This window comes from Oncorhynchus kisutch, linkage group LG6, assembly GCF_002021735.2.
Source record: "Oncorhynchus kisutch isolate 150728-3 linkage group LG6, Okis_V2, whole genome shotgun sequence".
Classification (NCBI taxonomy): domain Eukaryota; kingdom Metazoa; phylum Chordata; class Actinopteri; order Salmoniformes; family Salmonidae; genus Oncorhynchus; species Oncorhynchus kisutch.
In genome coordinates this window covers 66820130-66847988 of record NC_034179.2, presented here as the reverse complement: position 1 = coordinate 66847988, position 27859 = coordinate 66820130, and the positions used below count along the sequence as shown (strand labels likewise).

The 27859-nt window shown below is 43.2% G+C and overlaps 2 protein-coding genes across 3 annotated transcripts in view; one reads left to right on the top strand and one right to left on the bottom strand.

Moving 5' to 3' along the window:
- Positions 1-11663, top strand: part of LOC109893241 (chromobox protein homolog 1) — a 21116-nt gene extending 9453 nt beyond the window's left edge. For both annotated transcript variants that reach the window (XM_020486367.2, XM_020486369.2), the window contains exons 3-6: positions 4234-4408; positions 7079-7262; positions 7387-7481; positions 7591-11663. In XM_020486367.2, coding sequence (XP_020341956.1) covers positions 4234-4408; positions 7079-7262; positions 7387-7481; positions 7591-7735 — 599 coding nt within the window. In that variant the 3' untranslated portion in view covers positions 7736-11663. The remainder of the gene's footprint in view (positions 1-4233; positions 4409-7078; positions 7263-7386; positions 7482-7590) is intronic.
- On the bottom strand, positions 9055-27859 carry LOC109893240 (endoplasmic reticulum membrane sensor NFE2L1). The gene is made up of 6 exons (XM_020486366.2): positions 27584-27859; positions 25278-26067; positions 16019-16174; positions 15252-15341; positions 15002-15160; positions 9055-14849 (listed from the first exon to the last, which is right to left on the bottom strand). The coding sequence occupies exons 2-6, from the start codon at positions 25815-25817 to the stop codon at positions 13536-13538; spliced, it is 2259 nt and encodes a 752-aa protein (XP_020341955.1). The 5' UTR covers positions 25818-26067; positions 27584-27859; the 3' UTR covers positions 9055-13535.

Here is a 27859-nt window from a genome sequence, read left to right as displayed (position 1 = left end):
ATCTTTATTTTGGTGTTTTTCAGAGTCAGTAGAAATGCCTTTAGTGTCCCAAGTTTTCATAACTGTGACCTTAATTGCCTACCGTCTGTAAGCTGTTAGTGTCTTAACCACCGTTCCACTGGTGCATGTTCATTGTTTGTGGTTCATTAAACAAGCATGGGAAACAGTGTTTAAACCCTTTACAATGAAGATCTGTGAAGTTATTTGGATTTTTACAAATTATCCTGAACAAGGGACATTGTGCCCTTTACTTTTTCAACGGTGCAGTTCGACCGATTATGATTTTTCAACGCCAATACCGATACCAATTATTTAGGGGACCGAAAAAAAGCAGATGCCGATTTGTTTTAAATAATTTTGCATTATTTAAAAATATATTTATTTGTAATAATGACAATTACAACAATACAAAATGAATACTTATTTTAACTTAATATAATACATCAATAAAATCAATATAACATTAGTAACCTAACCAATTCGCTATAGTATTAACTGGTTTATGACTCCTTTCCGTTCCTCACGTTGTGTTACCGTTTGAAACGCTATTAGCGCGCACCCCGCTAACTAGCTAGCCATTTCACATCGGTTACACCAGCCTAATCTCGGGAGTTGATAGGCTTGAAGTCATAAACAGCGCAATGCTTTAAGCACAGCGACTAGCTGCTGGCAAAACGCACAAATGTGCTGTTTGAATGAATGCTTACGAGCCTGCTGGTGCCTACCATCGCTCAGTCAGACTGCTCTATCAAATCATAGACTTAATTATAACATAATAACACACAGAAATACGAGCCGTAGGTCAGTAATATGGTCGAACCCAGAAACTATCATCTCTAAAACAAGACGTTTATTCTTTCAGTTAAATACGGAACTGTTCCGTATTTTATCTAACGGGTGGCATCCATAAGTCTAAATATTCCTGTTACATTGCACAACCTTCAATGTTATGTCATAATTACGTAAAATTCTGGCAAATTAGGCAGCCCAAACTGTTGCATATACACTGACTCTGCGTGCAATGAACGCAAGAAAAGTGACACAATTTCACCTGGTTAATATTGCCTGCTAACCTGGATTTCTTTTAGCTAAATATGCAGGTTTAAAAATATATACTTCTGTGTATTGGTTTTAAGAAAGGCATTGATGTTTATGGCTAGGTACGATTGTGCTTTTTTCGCAAATGCGCATTTTGTTAAATCATCCCGCGTTTGGTGAAGTTGGCAGTCTTTGCTAGGAAGAAATAGTCTTCAGAGTTCGCGAACGAGCCAGGTTTGCAGGCAATATTAACTAAATATGCAGGTTTAAAAATATATACTTGTGTATTGATTTTAAGAAAGGCATTGATGTTTATGGTTAGGTACACATTGGAGCGAGACGGTCTTTTTTTGCGAATACGCACCGCATCGATTATATGCAACGCAGGACACGCTAGATAAACTAGTAATATCATCAACCATGTGTAGTTAACTAGTGATTATGATTGATTGTTTTTTACAAGATACGTTTAATGCTAGCTAGCAACTTACCTTGGCTTCTTACTACACTCGCATCTCCTCATGGAGTGCAATGTAATCAGGTGGTTAGAGCGTTGGACTAGTTTAACTGTAAGGTTGCAAGATTGAATCCCCGAGCTGACAAGGTAAAAATCTGTCATTCTGCCCCTGAACAAGGCAGTTAACCCACCGTTCCTAGGCAGTCATTGAAAATAAGAATGTGTTCTTAACTGACTTGTCTAGTTAAATAAAAGATAAAGGTGTAAAAAAAAAAGTGTCCAAAAATACACATTTTCCGATTGTTATGAAAACTTGAAATCGGACCTAATTAATCTTCCCTTTCCGATTTAATCGGTCGACCTCTAGTGCAGTCCAGCTCTTTAACATTATGGTCCAAGCTAGAGGTGGATTTATAGTTTGAGAAACCTTGGTTATTCTTTTTTTGGGATAGACTACAGACTATCTGTAGATGCTCTACCAGTAACATTTAAACAAATGATCTGCTAAGCCTAACCTTAATTGACCTTTATCCTAACTCTAAACGTAAACTTTACCCTAACCCTTATTTGAACCGTAACCGTAGCATGCAGTTGCTTATCAACAGATGAACAGTTTGTTGATAGACCATCTGTAGATGCTCCACAGATTCTATCCAATTAAACTGACCAAAACCTTTCATTGGCTTTGACGCCTCTTATCCTTTGCCCAACCTGTATATCTATCTATATGTCCTTGAAATGTTCAATCCTTTGGTCAGTCCCCATACCGGACACTTTAAAACTACCCCAGGAGAATACCAAACTAATTTAACTCCCTCTAAAAACAAATCCACGAGGGTCAGTTGGAGGATCTCTCTTTTGAATACAGAAACCCATTGCTATGGTTTGGTTATATTGACAGAGTTACAAAAAAACAATTGAAAGTGGATCAGTCAGATGTTAGTGATTCAGATCCAGAGATCTTGAGGCACACTGAAGCCTACGTCAGAGAGCCCGTCTCTGCATAGTCCTCTACAATTCCATGAGCTGTAATGAAGAAAGGGTTGGCAAACAGGGTTGATAATTAAAAGGTACGAAGGTTGCAGGGACGAAAAATAGTCACCTTTCGGCTGTAAGCCTACGAGTGATGTGTGTTTGGAGTAATACCGGCTGCATCAAAGGCTCAGCCAATAGTTTACATAACATCAGAATGCAGCGCAGCAAGCGACTGCAGAGACAACCAATTTGCGAGTTTCAACATCAGTGCGTGATCTGGAAAGACAGCATAGAGTAGAAAGGCAGTTATAGCAGCTCGTCCCCTGAACGATAACGAAGAGGTAACGCTAGGTGAGCTGCCTGACCATGGAGACGGGGGTGAGGAGGTGATGATGAGTGCTTCATGCGCTGTATCCGAAAACCAACTGGCATTTGGAAAGTTTGAGGTGAGGTAGAAAGTGGGGTGGAACAAGTATTATTAGCATTGTTAAGTATCTTGCTAGCTGGATCAAATTCTCCGTTAGCTAGCCAGATAAATGTTGAGCAACATTAGCCAACTTAACTGATGAAATAATTGAGTTTAATGTGTGAAAATGAGCTGGCTAATAAAGTCAGCAACATCAGATGAGCTAACATTAGTAACCTAACCAATTCGCTATAGTATTAACTGGTTTACGACTCCTTGCCGTTCCTCACGTTGTGTTAACGTTGCTTACTGGACCCTGGTAATCTGTGTGAAATGTTAACGAACTAACCACTATCTGTTAACGCATGTTTTCCCTCTACAGTATGTGGTTAATTTTCAGAATGAGAGAATTAGGTGAGAATGAGGCATTACTCGTTAAACATGTGGATTCAGGGATCAAGTGTAGCTGGGCCTGGCTTAAGCTGGATGCCACTATAGAGGTGAAAGGAACACCACACACTTTCCCTCTTTCTCAATTTCTGGCACATTGTAGAACAGATGTCCACATGCAGAAAGTGTATGATGTGCAATGTAGCCCAAATATATTGCTTTTGTTGTGTTGAACTTTACAGTAACGTGGGATTATATATATTTTTTAACTCAATGAATGTAATTTTTGCACACATGTAGCCTTGTGCACTTCATCATCTACTATAGTGGCCACTATAATAGAGCAAAAATAGAATGCCTGTTTGTTTCATTCTATTTCTACTTTAAGATGTTTTTTCTCCCAACTGCAATATAGGCGTGTGGTCACAAGTGTTCTATTATAAAGGCTGTCATGGCTAACTGCAATATTACTGTATTGTTTTTTTTCTCAAGTCTTGCGTGTCATTTGCGGTAAAGTCTAGGCAACAAATAACATTGGATTGCTTTCTTTACATGTTTTAGCTGTGAGTTAGGTTCACATTAACCACTTTATTTGACACAGAGACTGATCATGTAGATCATATTCTTTGTTGTTTAATTAGTTAACCTGCCTTCCTCCTAGCAGGGATTTCTTTGTTGTTGCATGATTTCAATGCAATTTTTTAAAAATTAAGTCACCTTTTTGGGCCCTCACCAGTTTGCATCCATGAGGTTGCCATGCTGGCACTGCTGCTTAATTGCAGAAAAGACATCATTTGTATTTTGAATGGCAAAGCATGTCCAACAAATGTCTTTGGGATGATTCCCACCTGTGTAACATGACTCAACCTGACCATAATGAAGTGTGACCATAATCATTCGGACTTATATCCGTGAACAAAGTCTATGAAGTCTAACCAAACTGTTCTGCACTCCTCCCCTTCACCAGAGCCCCCCAAGGAAGAGGTCAAGTTGGTGGCAACAGCAGGCAAGAAGCAGACCAAGAAGAAGGTGGAGGAGGTGGTAGAGGAAGAGGAGGAGGAATATGTGGTGGAGAAGGTGCTGGACCGACGGGTGGTAAAGGGACGCGTTGAGTTTCTGCTCAAATGGAAAGGCTTCTCAGAGTGAGTGAAGAATGTAATGCTTGTAATGCCAGTCACATATACATTACGTTGGCATACATTACATACAATCCTGTCTACATGTTATTGGTTTATCATTTTTCATCTCTTTATTGGTACCCATGGGGTAGTGTAGCTGCGGGTCTTGTCACCATGCAACAGGATTTGTCATACCCCATGGGCCCTCTGGATCTGCAACAGGCCGGGCATATTGGTTTCCGTTTTCCTCACAGAGCATGTTGTGTAAGGTCAATAATGGTTTCCACGGTCTCTGTCTTAAGACGAGTGGTCGTGTGGAACACTTGCCAGCGGTTGGCTAAGTACAGTGCATTCGGAATGTATTCAGACCCCTTTACTTTTTCCATATTTTGTTACTTGATGAAGCAAGATTGTGTTTTTAGTTTTTATATTTTGTATACATTTCTATCACATTTACTTAAGTATTCAGACCCTTTACTTAGTACTTTGTTGAAGGACCTTTGGCTGTGATTGCAGCCTTGATTTGTCTTGGGTATGACACTACAAGTTAGGCAGACCTGTATTTTGAGTTTTTCCCATTCCTCTCTGCATATCCTCTCGAGCTCTGTCAGGTTGGATGGTAAGCGTTGCTTCACAGCTATTTTCAAGTCTCTCCAGAGATGTTCGATTGAGTTCAAGTCCGAGCTCCTGCTGGGCCACTCAAGGACATTCAGAGACTTGTCCCAAAGCCACTCCTGTGTTGTTTTCGCTGTGTGCTTAGGGTTGTTGTCCTGTTGGAAGGAGAACCTTCACTCCTGTCTGAGGTCCTGATCACCCTGTAGCAGGTTTATCAAGAATTTCTGTACTTTGCTCCGTTCATCTTTGCCTCGATCCTGACTAGTCTCCCAGTCCCTGCCGCTGAAAAACATCCCCACAGCATGATGCTGCCACCACCATGCTTCACCGTAGGGATAGTGCCAGGTTTCCTCCAGCTGTGACACTTGGCATTCAGGCCAAAAAGTTCAATCTTGGTTTCATCAGACCAGAGAATCTTGTTTCTCATGGTCTGAGTCTTGTTGCCTTTTGGCAAACTCCTAGCTGGCTGTCATGCCTTTTACTGCAGAGTGGCTTCCATCTGGCCACTCTACCATAAAGGTCTGATTGGTGGAGTGCTGCAGAGATGGTTGTCCTTCTGGAAAATTCTCCCATCTCCACAGAGTAACTCTAGAGCTCTGTCAGTGACCATTGATTACCAAATAAGGGTTACAAACCAAGACAACAAGTCAACCCAGCTAGCTGCAAACTTAACTAGCTAACAGATACACTTGTGTTTTATTTAGCATTTAAGAGCTCAGAACATTATATGGTCATTGTGAGAAAAAGTCAACCATGAAGCCAGCTGGCTATGTATGCCCACATGCTAGCCAACACCAAACATTGGAAATATAGCTGCAAGAAACATTTTAAATAATGCTAGCTAACATATTGTTTACATGTTTTGTGTGGCTAGCATACATAGTCAGCTGGCTGGCTTTTACTTGTCTTCATGGTTGTCTCTTAGGTATCGTGACAATCTAATATCAAACATTTAAACATTAGGACAGCTATCGCTCGCCAGTTGCCAGGAATCGCAGAAATGCAGTCTTTTGAAGTTAGTGTCTTGCTTCCCGATTAGAGGGGCCACCAACTCCACCAGCTGGGAAAGATTATGGAAATGGGCTACATCACCCAACTTCAGCTTTTTTTTAACCTAATTCCGTTAGGCCCCCCCCCCCCCCCCCCCCCCCCACACACTTTTGAGGTCTGGGAAAAATCTAAGACATTTACATTTTTGGGTGTAGATACCCTTTATATTCAAGTGTGCAGTGTGGCACCAGCAAAATACCTATAGCACACAGTATTTCAGATTTGTTAAACAAATCACTACTGGATTCTTGCAAATAATCAATTCTGCCAGGTAGGCACAGACTACTTTTGTAGTTAACATTTAAATGAGAATGTTTTTGGGAAAGTCTGTCCATCTGCCAGAAGACGGTTGTAAATCGCATCATCGCTAATGGCTTTGTGGTAGACAAATGCGCGCACACGGGCTTTCCCGCTCCGTTGCCTCTTCTAAGTTAACGGAAAATATGAATCCCGTAGGCTATTTGTTCAGGTCTTTATTATAATCTTGGGTAAATTAAATGTTCTAATAAATACAATACATTTAGTTGATGTCCTAAGTTCAATACATGTTTGTCGTTGAATTCAATTTTAATGTCTGGATTCTGTCCGGGTTCTCCATATCGTAGACTTTATAGGGCCCTACTCTTTGGGCTTGGCACTGCATAAGCCAAAGCCTGCTACCTAATCTCCTTTCCTTTTGGTTGGCTGTTTTTGCTCTTGTTGGTTGTTCTCATCGTTCGACAAAAAGTCAATAGCCATCTCAAACACTCCCAACTTTTTCTGGTCCATGGTGACACAGTGACTTGCTTGGTTGGTCTTCAGCTGCTGTATATTTGGCATCTGTCTGCTTTACTACTTCGTCTTCCAGTGTTGCGGTGGTAGTCCTGCCACCCTGGGCCCTGCCCCTTTTTTTTTCATGCACTTTTATAACATCGGACTGACCTCAATTGTTAGTTGGGCCATGGGCTGGGGAATGGGGGGGAGGAAACGGAATCTGATGGTTGTAGCCCAGGTATAAATGTACCTTTTTACACTATTTGTTTACCACAGTGAGGACAATACATGGGAACCGCAGGACAACCTAGATTGCCCTGACCTGATTGCTGAGTACATGCAGAATCATCATAACAAAAAAGAAAGTTACAAGAAAGAGTCTGGTGGCAAGAGGAAAGCTGGCGAGTCTGACACAGAGGCAGGGGGTGAAGAAGGCAGGCCCAAGAAGAGGAAAGATGAGGTGAGAGCCTGTACTTCGCTTCAATATTAAAGAACATGCCTGAAACTACAGACCGTGAACTTAGTCCTGTACTGAACCTTCTCCCCCTTCTCTCCGTCGCTCTCCTTATCTATCATTCTTCCAGGCAGAGAAGCCCAGAGGCTTTGCTCGTGGACTTGACCCCGAACGGATCATTGGAGCCACAGACTCCAGTGGAGAGCTGATGTTCCTCATGAAATGGTGAGTTCTGGGCAGCATTGGGATTTTGACACTTTTCGCTATACGTTACTGGGAGAGTGGGACATACAACTGGTTTAAGTGGCTTCACCCTTAAATTCTGTCTCCACAGGAAGAACAGTGATGAGGCGGACCTGGTGCCGGCCAAGGAGGCCAACATTAAATGTCCACAGGTGGTCATATCCTTCTACGAGGAGCGCCTGACATGGCACTCCTACCCCACTGAGGAGGAAGAGAAGAAGGATGATAAGAACTAGCCACAGGTCCAGGATGAAGGGGAAGGGGGTACAGAGGGTGGGGTTTAGAGTGGTGGGGAGGGACAGAGAAGCTGATTTGTTTCAAAAGCTTCATTCTACAAACCCGGACTGTTGAAAATAAAACAGAGGTTGACAGATGGGTGGGGATGATGGGAAGACTTGTCAAGGAGGTGGGTTGGGTAAATAGAACTCGTAAGTCTCAAGATCACTTTATCAGGCCTCACTTTTGGGTCTTATCAGCTAGGACCATGGGATATGTAGTTTTCAGTCCCTGAGCACTGAAATTGCTTTAAAATCACCAGCTCCTCTTACTATAGCTTCGCCTCAGAAAAGCTTTTGTCGAGATACACTTTTGAGTGAGCTAGGTATCACTACAGCAGCTGAGTTTACAAAATGGAAGGGTCAGATTCCAAAACATGATCCAGCAAACGTTCTCCGCTAAATCAATTGAAATAGCCAATCTTAATTTCCAGTTTTCCTGTGTGAAATGTTGAAGTTGATTTCTAGTCAGAACATTATCTTGTACCTACACATCCCTCATCGAGCAACTTGCAGTGCTTTTTGTTTCTCTTTCGACGTTTTAAGTGTTGGCACCTGCCCTCCCTTGCCATATCATTATCATATAATGTGTAAATAGTTGTGGTTTTATTTGGTTATGAGAGCGATCAAAGAAGGATTCTATTTGAGTGTTTTGGATGTTCAGACTGGAGTTAACCTAGATTCTGGTCTTTAAGTGTTACGCATAGGTGTATAGAGTTGTGAACAATGGTGTGAAGCAGGGGTTCCGTTAGGAAAATGTGGTGCTGGACATTTGACTGGCAGCATTTTAATTTACCGGACATTTGAGACATTTTCCCGACCCATATGAATTGTGTGCGTAACCTGTTTAGGGCGTACAGCCATGGTGCTCCGAATGACAGAATCACTTTTATATGATGGTAATTCATCTAAAAAGAACATGCAAATCGAGGATGCAACGGCGTGCATCCTTACCGAATTCCAATGCGTACTTTGAAGATGTTAGAACAACTGTCCACATGTACTTGTCCTCAGCCAACAAGACGAGTAACGAACAGCAAAAATCACCTGCCTATGTCAGTCTACTATCCCCCACAGTGGAACAATAAACCTATTTATTGGTCAGCTTGTCGTTCTGTGCGAGAAAGAAATGGTCTACTCCAAACAGACTCTGGGACAGTTGTGGGACGACAGATCCCAAATTCATACAACCAGTAGGCCTAGGCTACATAAAACAGAAACGTTAAAGCAACGAGGCTGATGCTACCGATCAGAACGTTTAGCTTAAAATGTTGATCAACTATTATTTCTTCACACTTCGCGAATGTTTGTCCCGTAATGCAATTGGCAAGAAAACACTGTTGGGATGAAAATATCCATTTGTTCTCCCCTCTTAATCTAAAGATGCAACAACTAGCATGGGTTGCTAATATGACTAGGATTGTGCCTTTCACTACTGGACAATGAAAGAAAGTTGATTTGAAAACCAATAGAAAATGAGAGAAATAGGCTGCTGGTTTCAATGGCATACGGAACTCTAAATTGCCTTTACGTTTCTACGGTCGGATGTTGGCTAGGCTACTTTGAAGCAAGGGAAGACATGCCTCATAATATGAAGTAAAACATTCAGGTTTCAAACAATTAAGAATGTTTTTGTTTTTTAAATGAATACTGCCTCCATTTCATTGCTAAGTGGTGTGTGACGCGCTGAAGGGCGCTTCTATTGCCAGTTAAGAAATTAAATAGTAGCTATTTTTAATAATGGCCATCTTATTTCAACACACAATTGCATTTAGTTGTGCAATGATTGGGCTTGTAAAAGCACGTTTGATTCCAGCAGCAAGTAACACGCTGTTTGAGAAGCTGTACCAGCAGCTCCTCTGTTCTGACAGATTTTCCGCTCTAATTAGGCTCTGCATCTGTATGCTGTGCGCATGTCATAAGATGCATAAAGACTAACGAAAATACACAAACGGCAATTTAATTCCACCAAATTATGCAAATTATTTCTTCAAACTGATAATCTTGACCGGTCATATGTATTTGCATCGACTGGTATTTCCATCAATGAATAGGCTAAAAAGCATTATTTTTCAATGGGATTTTGTTTCTTCTCACAGAGAATTGGCCGGTGGCAATTTTATTTATCGGAAGTTCACTTTTTTTTAATCGGCCAAAAGCCGGCTATTACTAGCCAACAGAATCCCTGGTATGGAGCAACTCACTTTGTTGTAGAGCACCAGTATGATCTATGTAACCCAAGTTGTTTGTAGGCTCGTACCCATGGCTAATAAAATTTGATTGGTGTGATCCACTTTCCTGTCAGATAACATACCCTCAGAAATCCGGCAATAAGTAAGAAGCTACAGACGAAGATGCGAAAGACAGGCTTTCACTCAGATTCATCTTTGGTGGAAAGCTTAATTTACTATAACGTCCACGTAGTCTGTCCTGCTTTCTTGTCGAGCTCTTCCCATGTGCAGTACATGCTCACCATTCACAGGCTTTCTTGAGGTGATTGGGGGCTTTTAGGAGGTTTGGCATTGCCATCAAACTGCACTGTAAATACGTGGATTTGGATTAAGGGGATGGGAAGGGTTGGGCCCAGTCAATGCCTATGGTTGGCTGTGATTGTGAAGATGGGATGGACAACAAAAAAAAGTTTTCTTCCAATGCAACCAACATAAGCCAGTAATGCAAGTGTCAAATCCCTCCCAAGAGGTGTACACAGATGTAAATGTAGTGTCTATGCCAGGGCTCTCCAACCCTGTACCTAGAGAGCTACAGTCCTTTATATTTTTGCTCCAACTCTAATCTAGCGCACCTGATTGTCATGATAAGCTGAATCGGGTCAATTAAAACGGGAACCTACTGGAGAGTACCTCTCCAAGAACAGGGTTGGAATGCCCTGGTCTATGCACATGTCTCTGTTTTACTAAACCCCTGTTTTTAAATAAAGACTGGTCCCTAGGTATAGTCTATATTGTGACTCAAAGTAAACACAACGGTTTTATGGTGACCTGTTTATAGTGTAAAGTAAATATATTCAAGGTGTTGACAGCCCACGTGAATATAGATCAATCTAGCAACTTATCCATCTCACACAACTGACAAAAAAAGATGATGGGCCTCCTGCCCAAGAAATCGCAAGACCAGATCATGATGGCCTCTCCAACTAAGCTAATTCTACTTTCAGACTTTACCTTTGAGCTCTGATGTTAATACTCGCCCAGTCTGGACCTGTTATATTAAAATGAGCTGCCAATTAAAGATCTGACACCCTCACGGAGGTGAGTGGGTTATGTTAAACATCTGACACCCTCAGAGGTGGGCGGATTATATTCGAGTTTGGTTTGTGGGGCTTAGCTACCGCTGGCTTAATTGCAGAATTGTTCACTGCTCTACTGCATCTGAATATTCCTCTTCTTAAAAATCCTAAATTGTTAAGTAATTGATTTAATCGATTTAATCACGGCTAACAATAGCTTGAATGAAAGTGTTAATCGATTGAACTGATTAATCGTGACTAACATTTAAAATGTTGAGGTACTGAAGACAACCACCTGTACCAGGGGTTTTACAGCCCTGGTATCGAGCCTGTTGCCTTGGATTGATTTTTGCATTGGCATTTTACTGCTCATTTTAACATTACAAGTCTAAGAGGGCTGTATATCTTTTCTAATATACTAGACCGGAAGATTTCTATATATATATATATATATATACACAGTATATCCTAGACAAGTGGCTCATATGTAACCTTTTAGTTATTTTGTCTTTGACTCTTTCTCGTGTCTACTGAAGATACATCTCGTTGCATGTTTCTTGCTTTCAATCAATGTCACCATTTGCAGTGGTTACTTTTACTTGTATAAATGTTTTTGGACAATAAATCTTTTTTTGTTAACAATGGTGTTTCATATAATTTGATGAAACCAGTTAACTTGTAATTCTTTAGTACGTATAAGTATTATTAGTAATGTCAAGGCAAAAGGGATCAAAAAGATGTAGGTTGAAAATGTTTTATTCACCCAAAAGTAACATCCCTTGGTTGCCAGCAAGTACTCAAAAGTATGAAACAGAACCTCCTAAAACACAATATCGTTATTTTAAAACCAATAATACCATATAGCACCCAATTCAGGGTTTAAATATATATACATTTTTTAAAGTACTTTTTAAAGTACTTTTATGTTGATATTGGATAGTGGTATTTCATACATTTGACTTTTTAACATTTATGAAAATGCTGTGATATTTTATGCAGCATTTAGTTATATTCCAGTATGATACCGGTGATAAAGGCATTCAATTTCAACTTGTTACAAATAAAAGTCCACAACCATATCATTAACACAATATTGTTGGCACTGGGCCTGAGTAGATATTATATTCAGGTACTTTTAAAGCAGTCTATTTCCTGAATATCATTGTACCATTGTCTGCATCATGTCACATCCCCTGAGAACCACAGATAGCTGTGTGGGTAACTAAGGCTTTACTAAAAGCACTATCCAACTCCTTCACTGACAGCCATAATGCACCAGTTAATGGTAACTTGTGTGTTGTGTTCACTTTAGACTGGAGCAAATCTTTTTGGTTCCCTTTTGTTCTCAACCAGGCTCCCCTGTCCTTTTTTACTTGGGTATACACTCACCGGTCAATTTATAAAAGGTACACCATCCTGTTCATGAAAATGGATAACTCTTACAGACAAGACATGGAGTCTTGTGGCTGAGGCTTTGTAAAGCTGGCAGATTGGCATCGAGGCATTCAGTTGCTATTTGATTGAACGTTAGAATTGGCAACGAGTGGTATGATCGTCAGTGCCAGGCTCACCAGATCCAGTATCTCAAACTCCCACCCTCCAGAGCTTCTCACACACAACAGGGTCTAGGGTTTACCGAGAATGGTGCGACAAAAACATCCAGTCAGCGGCAGTCCTGTGGGCGAAATCGGCTCGTTGATGAGAGGTCGAAGGAGAATTGCAAGAACTATTGCAGCAGACACCATACCTTGTTCCACTCCTATTAGCTAAAAACAAGAAGCGGCTCTAGTGGGCATGTCATCACCAACACTGGACAATTGAGGATTGGAAAAACATTGTCTGGTCTGTTGAATCTCCGTTCCTGTTGCGTCAGTGTCAGGACTTGGCATAAACCGCATGAGTCCGTGGACCCATCCTGCCTGGTACAAGCTGGTGTGGGGAATGTTTTTCCTTGATACCAATTGAGCAACAAACGTTTCCGACACATTGTAGAATCCATGCCCCGAAGAGTTCTGGAGGCAAAGAGGGCTCTGAGCTGGTACTAGATGTGTACCTAATAAACTTTGGTGAGTGATAACTTCAAGGAACCTAGGCCTACCCTCAACATATAGGCACTGGAAGACTGGGACAGCAATGTGCCCGCATTGCGCCAAGAGCCCGGTCTTGTGTCTGTTGGCTGAAGGCCGTAGGCTAGCCATTCCTCCTTGGCACCTTAGTGTTTTATGTACTGTATTTCTTTGGAAGGCTGACATGGTCCTCCCAACAGTTATTTTGCCCCTGAGACAGGTTTTCCCTTTGTTTTTCCAAGATGTTCACAAGATTCTTGCATGATCATATTTGTGCTACATGTCCTTTCCAGCAAATAAACTATCAGAGCAGATTAAACTGATTTGGGTTTCCTCTTACATCTTTCCTTTTCAGTTCCCTCTTATTGTGAGATATTTAATCTTTACAGCTATCTCCTTGTCAAGCTATTCCTTGAGTGCTACACCAAACTGCACACCCAACAAATGTTCACTTTTTTCTGTTCTTCTGTTTCTTGTGGGGCTTGCGGTTTTGTTCACTGGCTGAACCGTTCCGTGTAGCAAGCAGGACCTGTCCATCATTGCCAAATTGGAGGGTGTAGTCAGTGGCAGGCAAGGGTCTTCCTTGCTCATCCCGCAGACGGGAAAAAACCTCCTGGTAAAGACCACTGAGCCGCTGCTTCATTTCCCGGACAGAGCGAAGGTTCTCTGCCTTTTGCTTTAACAGACGGGCCTTGTGGCGGTATAATCCTTCTACCCCCTCCTCGAGCTCAAACAGGACATCAAGCTTGCGTCGGCGGCAATTCTGAGCGGCCATCTTGTTTTTGCCCCGCCTGCGAATGTCTCGGATCAGGTTGAGCTGGGCCTCACTGAGACAATGCTTGGTCAGAAGTTCATTGAACTCCTCCACGGGCAGGTTGACAATGAGATCGTTGGAGAAGGGGATCTTCATGGCGAGAGCCCGGCGCTCATCACGGCCCCAAAGCTTATCGGAAATGTCATGCTCATAGGTTTTGCTGTAATGTGATTTTCCCTGCGTGGGAGAGGTGGCCCTTGGCTGGTTGTAGGTATGGTCGTGGCCGACTTGTTCCAGCCAAGGGAGGTTGTTGAAACGCCCAGGCTTCTGGTAGCTTGTGCTGCACATCTTACGGACTTCTGGGGAGTAGCCTCCCACGGCACCTTCCTCTCGCGTCACAATAACCTCCATGTCAGAGCTGTAGCCCACAGCCCCTTCATCAGAAAACACAGAGTCGGATGATGAAGAAGAGGAATAGGATGCCTCCGAGCTGCTAGGGGATGCAGGGCTGTGGCTGAAGTTTAGAGAAAGTCCAGAGTCAGAGTCTAGCTCCTCAAGTTGGTAGGCCTGTGTTGGGTTGAAGCCTTCCTCCAGAGCCAGGTCCAGGAAACTAATCTCATCCAGCAAGGCATCATCCAATAGGGAACCGAGTGGGCTAGGCAGGACTGGTTCCTCCAGAAAGAGGCTTGACTGAATGGAAGCCATGGGGTTGCCAACTGTGCCATTGAGTGCCAAAGGAAGAGTGGTATCTGTCAGGTCAGATGGGCCAAAGGTCAAGTTAAGGTCAAAGTCAGGTCCGCTGGAGGACTGACTGAGCAGGGCTGGCTGGAGTGGGTCCTCCAGGGGAACACTGCCCCCAAAGCTGGAGTTGAAGGGGTAACTATCCTGGCTGCTTCCGGGCAGGATTGCCTGATGAAGGCTGACATCCTGGTGAACGGGGTCCATCAAGCTGGAACTCTGAATAGATCCAGATTGCATTTCATCTCTGCCAAGGTCCATATCCATATCCTTCCAAAATAGTACAAGAAGTTGGATTACATTTATTTTGAATTACTTTCAGGGCAAGGGTATTTCAAAGTTTATACACTTCTTGACATTTTTAAATAAATTGATGTTTATGAAGGGGATAAAAAAAAAATCTGAAACCACGTAGAACTTACTTCTGGCTCCATGGTGGCGAGAATATCATGCCACTGCTGCTCCAAGTCCAGAGAGGGTTCCTCGTGGGACAGCAGGGGGGACAGGAGAAGCTCTCGGACAGGGGTTGGGTCCTCTCCGCTGGCGGCTTCCCTCCGATCTACGCCAACTGGGTCTGACAGCTAAAGACAGAAACATCACAATGGTCATCCTGTGGTCAACAATCCTATCAATGGTCATCTCTTACCCTAGTACCATCAAATAAAACTGTACCTCTGTCTCCTCTCCAAAAGGGAAGGTGTCTTCCAAGAGCCGTAGACATTCCTGGAAGGACATTGAGGACTGAGCTTCCAAGCTGGCAAACTGAGAAGAGAACAGGAGTGAGCAGAGAGCTACCTGGATGTTCTGGATGGTGACAATGGTTCCTTTTCTTCTGAGCTGAACTGATACAGATGGTGGAAATGATTAGGCTTTTCCAGAATATGTTATGGCAAGAGGGTAAAACAACAGTTGGAACAGCTTGGCTTTATCTGAAATGTTTTGTAGTGTGGTATCAAATGTTAATTTCATTTCACTATACTGTATTTCTCCTTGGGTCAAGGAAACTCATGCTCCAGCTATACACCACTGATGAGTGCAAATGCCTTTTAATGATATGTGGCTGCCCCTGTTCCCAAAATTGGGTATAGTCGATTAGCAAGAGTTTCAGGTCTCTTCTAACCCATAGGAGTGCAAGAGATTGGGGTTAGAACCCAGAAACCTGCAGTTCATGTTCTTATTGTACACGCATGGGAAGACTGCTTCCTAGCTCCACCTCATCTACCCCAAACACTCTATCCTGCTTCACGATGCACAGCCAGGATAGAAAACTCATATTTGGTTTCAAGCAACCGGAGCATTACACTTTCCCAAAGTACACCATGTCTTACATTTCAACATGTGCGTTTTATAACATAATTGAACCCTGTCTAAGAACAAGTCCAAGGGTACAGGTATGTATGAAATATGGACATTTTATAAGCCTCCGGACTGAGTCCCACCTGATCAGATAAATCCTGTGCAAGTTCTCTATTCGCAAGGTCATAAGAGCGTCCACCATCCCTCCAGATTTCTCTCCAGGTGTCCCCCACCAGCTCCTCCTCAGACCTCTGATGACGTCCAAGATCAGAGTGATCCTGCCAAAGCATATCTGTATCCTGTGAACACATAATAATAATTGAAATGTTAGGTGTAGCGATGTTATCTACACCTTATTAAGCATATTAACTATGATAATCAATCATCCATACAATGCCCTATGTATCCTTGTATGTTTTATTCAAGTTCTCGTTGTACTATTCTGCCCTACCAAGCAAAAAGGCAGTAACTGCTAATTTGGTTGAAAATTAGTAATTTTTGTTACATTAAATACATGCTTAATCATGTGGACAAGTATCCTGCCTCTATTGTGTTTTGGAGAAAATGGGGGTCATATTAGCAGTAACTGCATAAGGTTACTGTGAAACAAAGGTAAATAAAGGCCATTTTCCCCCCCTCAGTTCCACGCTATGAGCAGTTACTGCCTTTTTGCTCGGTAGGGCCGTATTGTTAGATAGGACACGGGCCAGGAACAAAAGGAGAAAGGGGATCGCAGCCACCTTGCATTTAATCTACTACAGTTTATTTTTCCATACAGGCCCATACATTAGTAGACATTGCATACAAACAGTGAGATGGCTATGAATAGACTTAACCTTTTCCTTAAGTTGGAGCTTAGTGATACCAACTGTTCCAGTCATGTCCCTAAACCAGTTCTAAATTTGCAGCTGATCCTCTCGCCCTCCACCGAAAGGGACTATTGGAGTTCGGGATGTTGCCATTTGTGATGCCCAGATTCTAACCTTACAGTACAGCGACCTGAGTGAAACTGACTGACTTTCTTTGGCGGTTTACACTTTGACTGTTTGGAACATTCTGATCTTGTGACCCCTTGAACAGTATTTGACAACATGTTTGAGGTCGGACCAGGGGTTGGAACTGAAATTATATACTACACATTAGGAATATTCTGGTAACAGAAAATAACATTATTATGGAATGGTCTGCCTACCCATGTGAGAGACGCAAACTCGGTCTCAACCTTTAAGTCTTTACTGAAGACTCATCTCTTCAGTGGGTCATATGATTGAGTGTAGTCTGGTCCAGGAGTGTGAAGGTGAACGGAAAGGCTCTGGAGCAACGAACTGCCCTTGCTGTCTCTGCCTGTCCGGTTCCCCTCTTTATACTGGGATTCTCTGCCTCTAACCCTATTACAGGGGCTGAGTCACTGGCTTACTAGGGCTCTTTCATACCGTCCCTAGGAGGGGTGTGTCACTTGAGTGGGTTGAGTCACTGATGTGATCTTCCTGTCTGGGTTGGCGCCCCCCCTTGGGTTGTGCCGTGGCGTAGATCTTTGTGGGCTATACTCAGCCTTGTCTCAGGATAGTAAGTTGGTGGTTGAAGATATCCCTCTAGTGGTGTGGGGGCTGTGCTTTGGCAAAGTGGGTGGGGTTATATCCTTCCTGTTTGGCCCTGTCTGGGGGTGTCATAGGATGGGGCCACAGTGTCTCCTGACCCCTCCTGTCTCAGCCTCCAGTATTTATGCTGCAGTAGTTTGTGTCGTAGGGCTAGGGTCAGTTTGTTATATCTGGAGTACTTCTCCTGTCCTATCCGGTGTCCTGTGTGAATTTAAGTATGCTCTAATTCTCTCTTTCGGAGTACCTGAGCCCTAGGACCATGCCTCAAGACTACCTGACATGACGACTCCTTGCTGTCCCCAGTCCACCTGGCCGTGCTGCTGCTCCAGTTTCAACTGTTCTGCCTGTGATTATTATTATTTGACCATGCTGGTCATTTATGAACATTTGAACATCTTGGCCATGTTCTGTTATCTCCACCCAGCACAGCCAGAAGAGGACTGGCCACCCCACAGCCTGGTTCCTCTCTAGGGAGTTTTTCCTAGTCACCATGCTTCTACACCTGCATTGCTTGCTGTTTGGGGTTTTAGGCTGGGTTTCTGTACAGCACTTTGTGATATCAGCTGATGTACGAAGGGCTATATAAATACATTTGATTTGATCCGGCTCTCAAGGTTAGAAAATAACGGTTCTGTTACGGAAGAATATAGATCACTTTTGTTCCTGGTTCTGTTTCCCCTCCCTCAATTTTTTTTGTCTGCTTTTCTGTTCCCTGAATCGGTTCCAACCCCTGCCTTTGACCATTCCCTGAGGCCTGTGTTACTGCTACTCTGCAATCACTTATGGGTTTGGGTCAATGTGTACCTGAATGTGACTGGAAGGAATTGCACAGCATGTTTTCTTCAAGCATAAGCACAACATGAGAATTGTTTGGGGGGGGCAAAGAAGGCAGCTCTGGACAGATTTGGGCATTGGATGGGGTCCAGAGGGCTCTGGGTATAGGGCTAAACATATACATGTGCCTGTCTGAAGAGGTGATATACTACTAGCCTAAGCTAGTAAACAAGTATTGTGAAATCAAAGGTATGAATATGTGCTAGAATGATGCCACCTTGTGTTACAAAACAAACAAGCTGTGGTCACAATGTTCTGAGTGAAATATACCTACCTACAAAGCACTCCAAGTCCAAGTTTCCAAGACAAACATCTGTAGTTACAGCCGAGCTGGTGAGTTGTCAGTTTGCCACTTTCCACAATATTGACATGTCACAATGTTACTTCCCTGAGAGGCTCAGACAAATGAGCCTGGCAGCACTTCAGTGTTTCATTGAGCAAGTCAAGGTAATAGAGCAGAGATTAGTTGTAATAGAATTGAATAATAAGTCCAGGAAGTTAAGACAAATTATAAACTGGGTGGTTCGAGCCCTGAATGCTGATTGGCTGAAAGCTGTGGTATATCAGACCGTATACCACGGGTATGACTAAACATTTATTTTTACTGCTCTAATTACGTTGGTAACCAGTTTATAATAGCAATAACGCACCTTGAGGGTTTGTGATATTTTTATTGAACCTTTTTAACTAGGCAAGTCTGTTAAGAACACATTCTTATTTACAATGATGGCCTAGGAACAGTGGGTGAACTGCCATGTTCAGGGGTAGAATGACAGATTTTTACCTAGCTCGGGGATTCGATCTAGCAACCTTTTGGTTACTGGCCCAACGCTCTAACCACTAGGCTACCTGCCACCCCACTGATGGCCAATATACCACGGCTAAGCGCTGTGGCCTAAGAACAGCCCTTAGCCTTGGTATATTGGCCCTTAGCCGTGGTATATTGGCCATATACCACACCCGTCCGGCATTATTGCTTAATTATAGCTCATGGCCTTAGGAGAGGTCCTTGACCCCTCTCTCTGTACGAATGAGCAGAGAGCGGAGAGGGCAAAAGGATCACAGAGCAGTATCCCAGAGGAAGCTTTGTTGACCTTTCTCCTCAAACAATACTGTAGGACATGTGATGTCTGGCACTTTAGACATGTCCAGCCTAGCCCTGTAGCAATAACAGCATCTATAAGAGGGGGAGATGTGGTGGCATGCCCCAGACAGTACAACAAATTGCTGCCATAATATGATGCAGCTGGAGTTGAAAAAACAATACAGCCCAGCTGTCTCCGTGCGGTTGCTGCTTCCCGGATGAGTTAGTCTGGGTGAAGGTCAATATCAGGGACGATTCGTTCCTTGGAGGGAACTAAGATTATCAGTATGTCTGAATTGTTACATCATGATTGCAGCCCCTAACTTAGTCTCAGGTGGTCAGTTCAATATCACTTACTGGGATCTTGGTTGACCCAGAAAGCATAACCGTCGATGGAAGGAAGAGCATAACTATGTTCCAAAACAAAATATTTTTCAGCAAGAATACATCCAATGCCAAAAAAACATGCCCTCCTGTCCAGAAATAGCCAACAGGGCTACATGTCCAGTCTGAACTGCATACTTGGTCAACTGTGACATTGGACAGGCCAAATGACACCACTTTCTCTGCCCTGAGAGTGGCAGCTCATTTGGGAGGCTAAAACTAAAGCCTCCGGTGTCTGCAGTCATCTTGGCTGAGACTGGGTACGCAGTCAAATGGCCCAAAAGACCAGAAGCCAGAAGATAGCAATGACACACAGAGGACTAAAACAAAACAAACCCCATACTTTCCCCAATCCAAAACAAGTGGAGTGTTGAAGAGTCCAGTGTAGGGTGCATACTCAAGCATGTTGCCAAGCAGATATATATTTAGACCCTACAGTGACTGAAAACTACACACATTCCCAAAGTGACTAATAGTGTACCTCAGTGCTAAATGAAAGTGATTTGGGAATTCCCCTTCAAAGTCTAAGTTAGAGCAGAAAAAAAAACTGTCCCCTGTGTTTGCAATATTCAATAAATAAATACATGTTAACAGTAATATTTTATGTATCTTCTGATACTTTTATTTCCATAGTAAATTCAAGTATTATTGTGATTGCACTTCTAAATATGATTGGTGTACAAATACAATTAGCCTACACAGAATGTGTGTACTTATGATGACTATACCAGCCAGTTTATTCCTACACCAAATCAACTGGGCTGTGATGGGTGTGGAAAGCTGTATGTATGGGACAGATCTGAACAGCCAGAGGCTAAAGTGGGACACATTTCCAGTCACACATCCCTCTCTGGTCTACTTTCCCCTGACACACAGCAGCCTGGCCAGCGCAACCCTCAGTTAATGGAACATATCAACAAGCAGCTCTCCCTCAGCTGTTGAAAAACAAGAGGAAGCCCAGCCAAGCTTTTAGCATGCTGCTGCGTTAACTCCGCGTGATTCTGTCATTGCCCAATTAGTGTTTTGGGTGCCAAAACACAGGCTCGAACAAAAGTGAGCAAATGCTAAAACATAATGATGGGGTTGGGACTTGGGTTAATTGTAATTTCTTACTTATCAAAAATAGACTAGATAAAACAAGACTGTTGATATTTTTCCTTTCTTTAAAGTGATTTATGTCAAGTTCAGCAAGTCCTCAGAGAATAAACATTGACTAATGACCTAAATAATTTGCCTCGTCATATTGGTTATTATACTTCTGCTATTGAAATCTGAAGAGGTCAGCCCACCAAACACCATGCCTAATATACAATTCCCTGAACTTTTTTACTAGAATAAAACAAATGTTATAACATGAAAAATATTTCACATTCAGGCCTTCCCACACTGTACCTCAGATTCAGTCTTTTACATGTTACCAAATCAAAATCTTTATCAACCTGGTCAGATTGTATGATTTTCTTCAGTTTTGTCATCACATTCTGCGATTGGCTTAAGAGGTTACGTCAGCTGACGTAAGCTAGACCAACTGCAGCGGTGTATTTGACCAGCGCATGTACCGGCACCAGCAGTGCAGGTCTCCCACACTTATGCACTAGTGAAGTGAGTTCAGAAACACTGAAATTATGTATGTGAAAACAATTAATAGACACAACCTTTATATGTCAGAATCAAACATGCTTCCCAAAATTAACATGGTCACTGTGGTAAAACGTTTATTTTGATTGGCGATTTTGTGCATTTATCAAAATCCCATTAGGTAGTCTGATTTCTGAAGTCATGTAAAGATTAGAGAAATCGTTCTTCTTGCAAAGCATGTAAACGTTTAAATCAAACTGTTATACTAATCTGACTATTCCATCATATTATTGTGGGCATACTCTGTGCCGGCTGTGTTCCTGTTGGTCAGTCACTGGGATTGGCTTGTAACACCAGCCACACTACACGATAAAGGCTCAACACTTTGGTCGGAGGCTACGACCACACATAGTGGTACTTAAATCGTCAGACCTTGTCGCACAACAACCGGATGTTCCAGTTTTCAGGGGAAATGGAAAGAGCCTGTGACGCGACTTCCTCTTTTGGATGTTAACAAACGCTGTCAAACGCTCCCTAAAACACTTCTGTGAGCAGGCCTTTCTAATCGACCTGGCCCGGGTATCCTGGAAGGACATCGACCTCATCCCGTCAGTTGAGGATGCCTGGTCATTCTTTAAAAGTAACTTCCTCACCATTTTAGATAAGCATGCTCCGTTCAAAAAATGCAGAACTAAGAACAGATACAGCCCTTGGTTCACCCCAGACCTGACTGCCCTCGACCAGCACAAAAACATCCTGTGGCGGACTGCAATAGCATCGAATAGTCCCCGTGATATGCAACTGTTCAGGGAAGTCCGGAACCAATACACGCAGTCAGTCAGGAAAGCTAAGGCCAGCTTCTTCAGGCAGAAGTTTGCATCCTGTAGCTCCAACTCCAAAAAGTTCTGGGACACCGTGAAGTCCATGGAGAACAAGAGCACCTCCTCCCAGCTGCCCACTGCACTGAGGCTAGGTAACACGGTCACCACTGATAAATCCATGATTATCGAAAACTTCAATAAGCATTTCTCAACGGCTGGCCATGCCTTCCGCCTGGCTACTTCAACCTCGGCCAACAGCTCCGCCCCCCCCGCAGCTCCTCGCCCAAGCCTCTCCAGGTTCTCCTTTAACCAAATCCAGATAGCAGATGTTCTGAAAGAGCTGCAAAACCTGGACCCGTACAAATCAGCTGGGCTTGACAATCTGGACCCTCTATTTCTGAAACTATCTGCCACCATTGTCGCAACCCCTATTACCAGCCTGTTCAACCTCTCTTTCATATCGTCTGAGATCCCCAAGGATTGGAAAGCTGCCGCAGTCATCCCCCTCTTCAAAGGGGGAGACACCCTGGACCCAAACTGTTACAGACCTATATCCATCCTGCCCTGCCTATCTAAGGTCTTCGAAAGCCAAGTCAACAAACAGGTCACTGACCATCTCGAATCCCACCGCACCTTCTCCGCTGTGCAATCTGGTTTCCGAGCCGGTCATGGGTGCACCTCAGCCACACTCAAGGTACTCAACGATATCATAACCGCCATCGATAAAAGACAGTACTGTGCAGCCGTCTTCATCGACCTTGCCAAGGCTTTCGACTCTGTCAATCACCATATTCTTATCGGCAGACTCAGGAGCCTCGGTTTTTCGGATGACTGCCTTGCCTGGTTCACCAATTACTTTGCAGACAGAGTTCAGTGCGTCAAATCGGAGGGCATGCTGTCTGGTCCTCTGGCAGTCTCTATGGGGGTGCCACAGGGTTCAATTCTCGGGCCGACTCTTTTCTCTGTGTATATCAATGATGTTGCTCTTGCTGCGGGCGATTCCCTGATCCACCTCTATGCAGACGACACCATTCTATATACCTTCGGCCCGTCTTTGGACACTGTGCTATCTAACCTCCAAACAAGCTTCAATGCCATACAACACTCCTTCCGTGGCCTCCAACTGCTCTTAAACGCTAGTAAAACCAAATGCATGCTTTTCAACCGGTCGCTGCCTGCACCCGCATGCCCGACTAGCATCACCACCCTGGATGGTTCCGACCTAGAATATGTGGACGTCTATAAGTACCTAGGTGTCTGGCTAGACTGCAAACTCTCCTTCCAGACTCATATCAAACATCTCCAATCGAAAATCAAATCAAGAGTCGGCTTTCTATTCCGCAACAAAGCCTCCTTCACTCACGCCGCCAAGCTTACCCTAGTAAAACTGACTATCCTACCGATCCTCGACTTCGGCGATGTCATCTACAAAATGGCTTCCAACACTCTACTCAGCAAACTGGATGCAGTCTATCACAGTGCCATCCGTTTCGTCACTAAAGCACCTTATACCACCCACCACTGCGACTTGTATGCTCTAGTCGGCTGGCCCTCGCTACATATTCGTCGCCAGACCCACTGGCTCCAGGTCATCTACAAGTCCATGCTAGGTAAAGCTCCGCCTTATCTCAGCTCACTGGTCACGATGGCAACACCCATCCGTAGCACGCGCTCCAGCAGGTGTATCTCACTGATCATCCCTAAAGCCAACACCTCATTTGGCCGCCTTTCGTTCCAGTACTCTGCTGCCTGTGATTGGAACGAATTGCAAAAATCGCTGAAGTTGGAGACTTTTATCTCCCTCACCAACTTCAAACATCAGCTATCTGAGCGGCTAACCGATCGCTGCAGCTGTACATAGTCTATTGGTAAATAGCCCACCCTTTCTCACCTACCTCATCCCCATACTGTTTTTATTTATTTACTTTTCTGCTCTTTTGCACACCAATATCTCTACCTGTACATGACCATCTGATCATTCATCACTCCAGTGTTAATCTGCAAAATTGTAATTATTTGCCTACCTCCTCATGCCTTTTGCACACATTGTATATAGACTCCCCCTTTGGTTTCTACTGTGTTATTGACTTGTTAATTGTTTACTCCATGTGTAACTCTTTGTTGTCTGCTCACACTGCTATGCTTTATCTTGGCCAGGTCGCAGTTGCAAATGAGAACTTGTTCTCAACTAGCCTACCTGGTTAAATAAAGGTGAAATAAAATAAAAAAATAAAAACAAGGTGACACTCCATCTTTACTCCTCCTCCACATTTACTAGATTGGTTGAACAGTACAGAATGGAACCTCCCCCCCAAAAAATTCCCCTTCTCGTCAAGACCAGTAGGTAGGGGATCTAATTTCAGGAATGTCTTTTACGCCTGCTAAGTTATGTTTGATTTGATTTGTTAGTCACACTGAATAAGCCAAGACGTCTGACAATCGTTTACAACCTAAGAATTTGAGCACAACGTGGAAATTGTGGCATAAGACGGCTAAAATCGTACAGTCTGAACAGGCCTTTAGGATTAGTTATCAGTCACTTATTCTGAAAAGTAACCTACACTTCATTCTTGACTTGCAATCTTAGATGCAATCCTTAATGCTGTAAATTAAGGGAGTTGTAAATGTCTTGCAATATCTTATGCAGGTTTGAAATTAACAGCATGATACAGCAAATACAACCAAGAAGCTTTCACTTGCTTGAATCCGAGGAGGGTGGGAATCCCCACTCTGTTTACTGTAAGGCTGTTTTCATACAAGGGTGTTCTTCTCTCCCAGTTAAGCCTCCTTTTATAGAGTGATCTCAGCCTCCAGTAAATCCTGCCCTTGATCCCTAATGATATATGACAGGCGTATCACTTGCCTTCTGTAAATGAACAGTTTGATAGTTGCCTAATTAAACACACTTCTCCAGTGGCAGAGTCTTGGACTGGTTTGCAGTAATGTAGTTCACTATTGTGTATCTAAGGATGGAATTAATTTGTTTAAGGCACTGCATTGTATTTGAACATTGAATAAGCTCTGACACAGCCAATTCTCTTGAACACTACACTGCTGCCACTGGTCTTACTGACAGAGTATAGAAGAGTTCACCATAGTTTACCTCTTCATAGAGATCTTCATCCTCCTCCTCATGGCTTCTTCTTAGAAGCGGCGCTGTGGTTTCCAGACTGTTCTCTCTGATTGGCCCGTAACCCGACTCCTGCGACCCCCCTACCACGCTTGACCTCATGACCGACTCCACCTGGTCACCCGCATGATCCTCCAACCCACCTGCCCCTCCCTCCAGGGGGGCTGGCTGACTTTGAGACCCCACCACCAGGGCATCAGGCTCGCGCCGCACAAGCCAGGTTTCTAGCTCCGAGCTAGGCACCCGGAGGCGGTCCAGGGAGCGGACCCAGCCCAGGAGTCTCCGGGCTGTGAAGAAGCCGTCCAGGTCTATACTCTTGGGGTGGAGGTCCTGGCCATCCAGCTGGTTGTGGAGGTTGTGGAACTGAGTCTGGGTGAGTGCAGAGGTGGGGCCCAAGATCATCTCGTTCCAGGGGGGCAGGTAAGGGCCCACATCTACTCTGACGCCAACCAGACTGAACAGGATGGCTACCTGGATCAAGCCCTCTGTGAAATATTTCTTCAGACACACCATGTCTTGTCTTCGGAGTTTACAGGGTGAGTGCAAGAAATGAGGGGAAAGGGAATGGAGATGTGGTGGGGTGGCAAAATGCCAAGTGTAAGCCTCTGATGACTTATTGTCTGTTGATGGGTTATCTATAGCTTCAAGTCAATGTAATAAAGAGGGAAAATAAGGCTATTTAGGATACACCAAAATAGACACTATGGTGAAATAAAAAAGTTGTGTATCCTCTCCTCTTCACCCTTCCAAATATCGTCAAATCCTATACAGACAAACACAACATGAAAAAATAAAGTTAGATTATTAAATTAATTGACAAGTTATTTCAAAAGAATATCACATTCATAAAATTACAAGTAGTGAATCCAACGTAATTGATGTAATAGCAGAGGAAGAGGCTGCTGAATTCAACACTGTGCTATAATATCAGGGCCGCTTCTAGGCATAGATCAGGGTCGCTTAGGGCCTCCGGCCGCTAGGGGGCCCACAACCCAAAAATAAAATATTTTTAGATTAGTAGTTAGTAATCATTGGTGAATACCGACTGGGCACGTGGGCCCTGACCCCCAATGGGGCCCCCAACGATTTTGTTAATCATTCTCACTCAGACACTATATTAATATGGCATAAGTCATTTGTAGAATTGCATGAATGTGCTCTAAAACAGCAGACATTTCTCCACCCCATAGCAAAATGTGTAGAATTGCAGGAAATTTGCTGTAAAACAGATTTGTTTTTTCTCTGCCACATGGCAAAATATATAGAGTTGCATTAAATTAACTTTAAAACTTTTATTTTTCTCTCCACTGTCAAGAGGGGGGCCACTAAAATGTTTTGAGTGAGGTGGGTGCCCCCCAACCAAATCTCGCTTTGGGCCCCCAAAAGGCTTAAGTCTGCCCTATATAAGATTATTGTACAGTTAAGATTAAGACACATTGGGAATTTTGAAACATTCTCCCTAAAGATGACAAACAGGGAAGTGTTCTTGTTATCAACAGATACCAGTGACTTCACTTCGGCCTACTTCCTTCTATTCGTTCTAGAAGTTGTTTGGTAGATAGCGCCAGGGCGGGTACTAGACAGACAGTGGTGAAGGTTACACCACATGATGTAATCACACTGTTACCCGGGAAATAACAAGCATATTCTGCCAATCAATGGGTCAATGAATGACTTGACAACACATTTCCTCAGCATTACTTCGGCAACTGTAGACTACTATTTGTAATGTAATATGCCATGTAAATAAATATAAATAGAATATAAATATTCTGCAATGTTTTCAGTAGGCAAGTATATTGCATTTGTTCCTGCATGAAACATCATGTCATATGAGGAGACAGTTCAACAAAATATGGTTTAAATTACTGAACATAAACCTGTCTGACAGGAAGAACGTTGAGAATTTAACCTGTAGGCTTCTTCATCAAAGGGCCTTGAACGATCCCGCGAAATCATTAGAGGTTCATTTAAAAAATATCTGGAATTATATATGAACGTCAAGGATCTAAAAACCGTTGACAATACTTTTTCACCCCCGTTCTTCAGAAATTTCCCACTTTAATTGGCAAATAGAAATGGGTCCAGCAACTGAATATCCCATGTAAAACTGTTATTAACTGTGCCACAAACTCCACTTCATCTCAATTTAAAGGTCTACAATGTATATAGCCTGTTTACATATTTATTTACATGAATAACACCAATATTAGACCGACATAACCGCCAAATAACACAAACGAGTAGGTAATGTCAGTGTCTTGTTTTGATTCTCTTACCGGACTATGGAGACAAAAGTTGTCAACAATAGACACATCAGTGGAAAAGCAGCAAACCCAATCCTTTTGGAAGATTTTGTATTCTGACTCTAAATCGGAGAGTGATGACTTTTAAACCCTGCTCAGTTCACCACGCAGTTCGCTGTCCCCTCCCTACATGACGTAAAGCCTACCGTTTCACGTTTCTTTTTTCTATAACTGTGCGGCGTCAAAAACCATGCCCCTCTATAGACTATACCGCCCAACACTGCCAAATCAATGGCTAAACACACACAC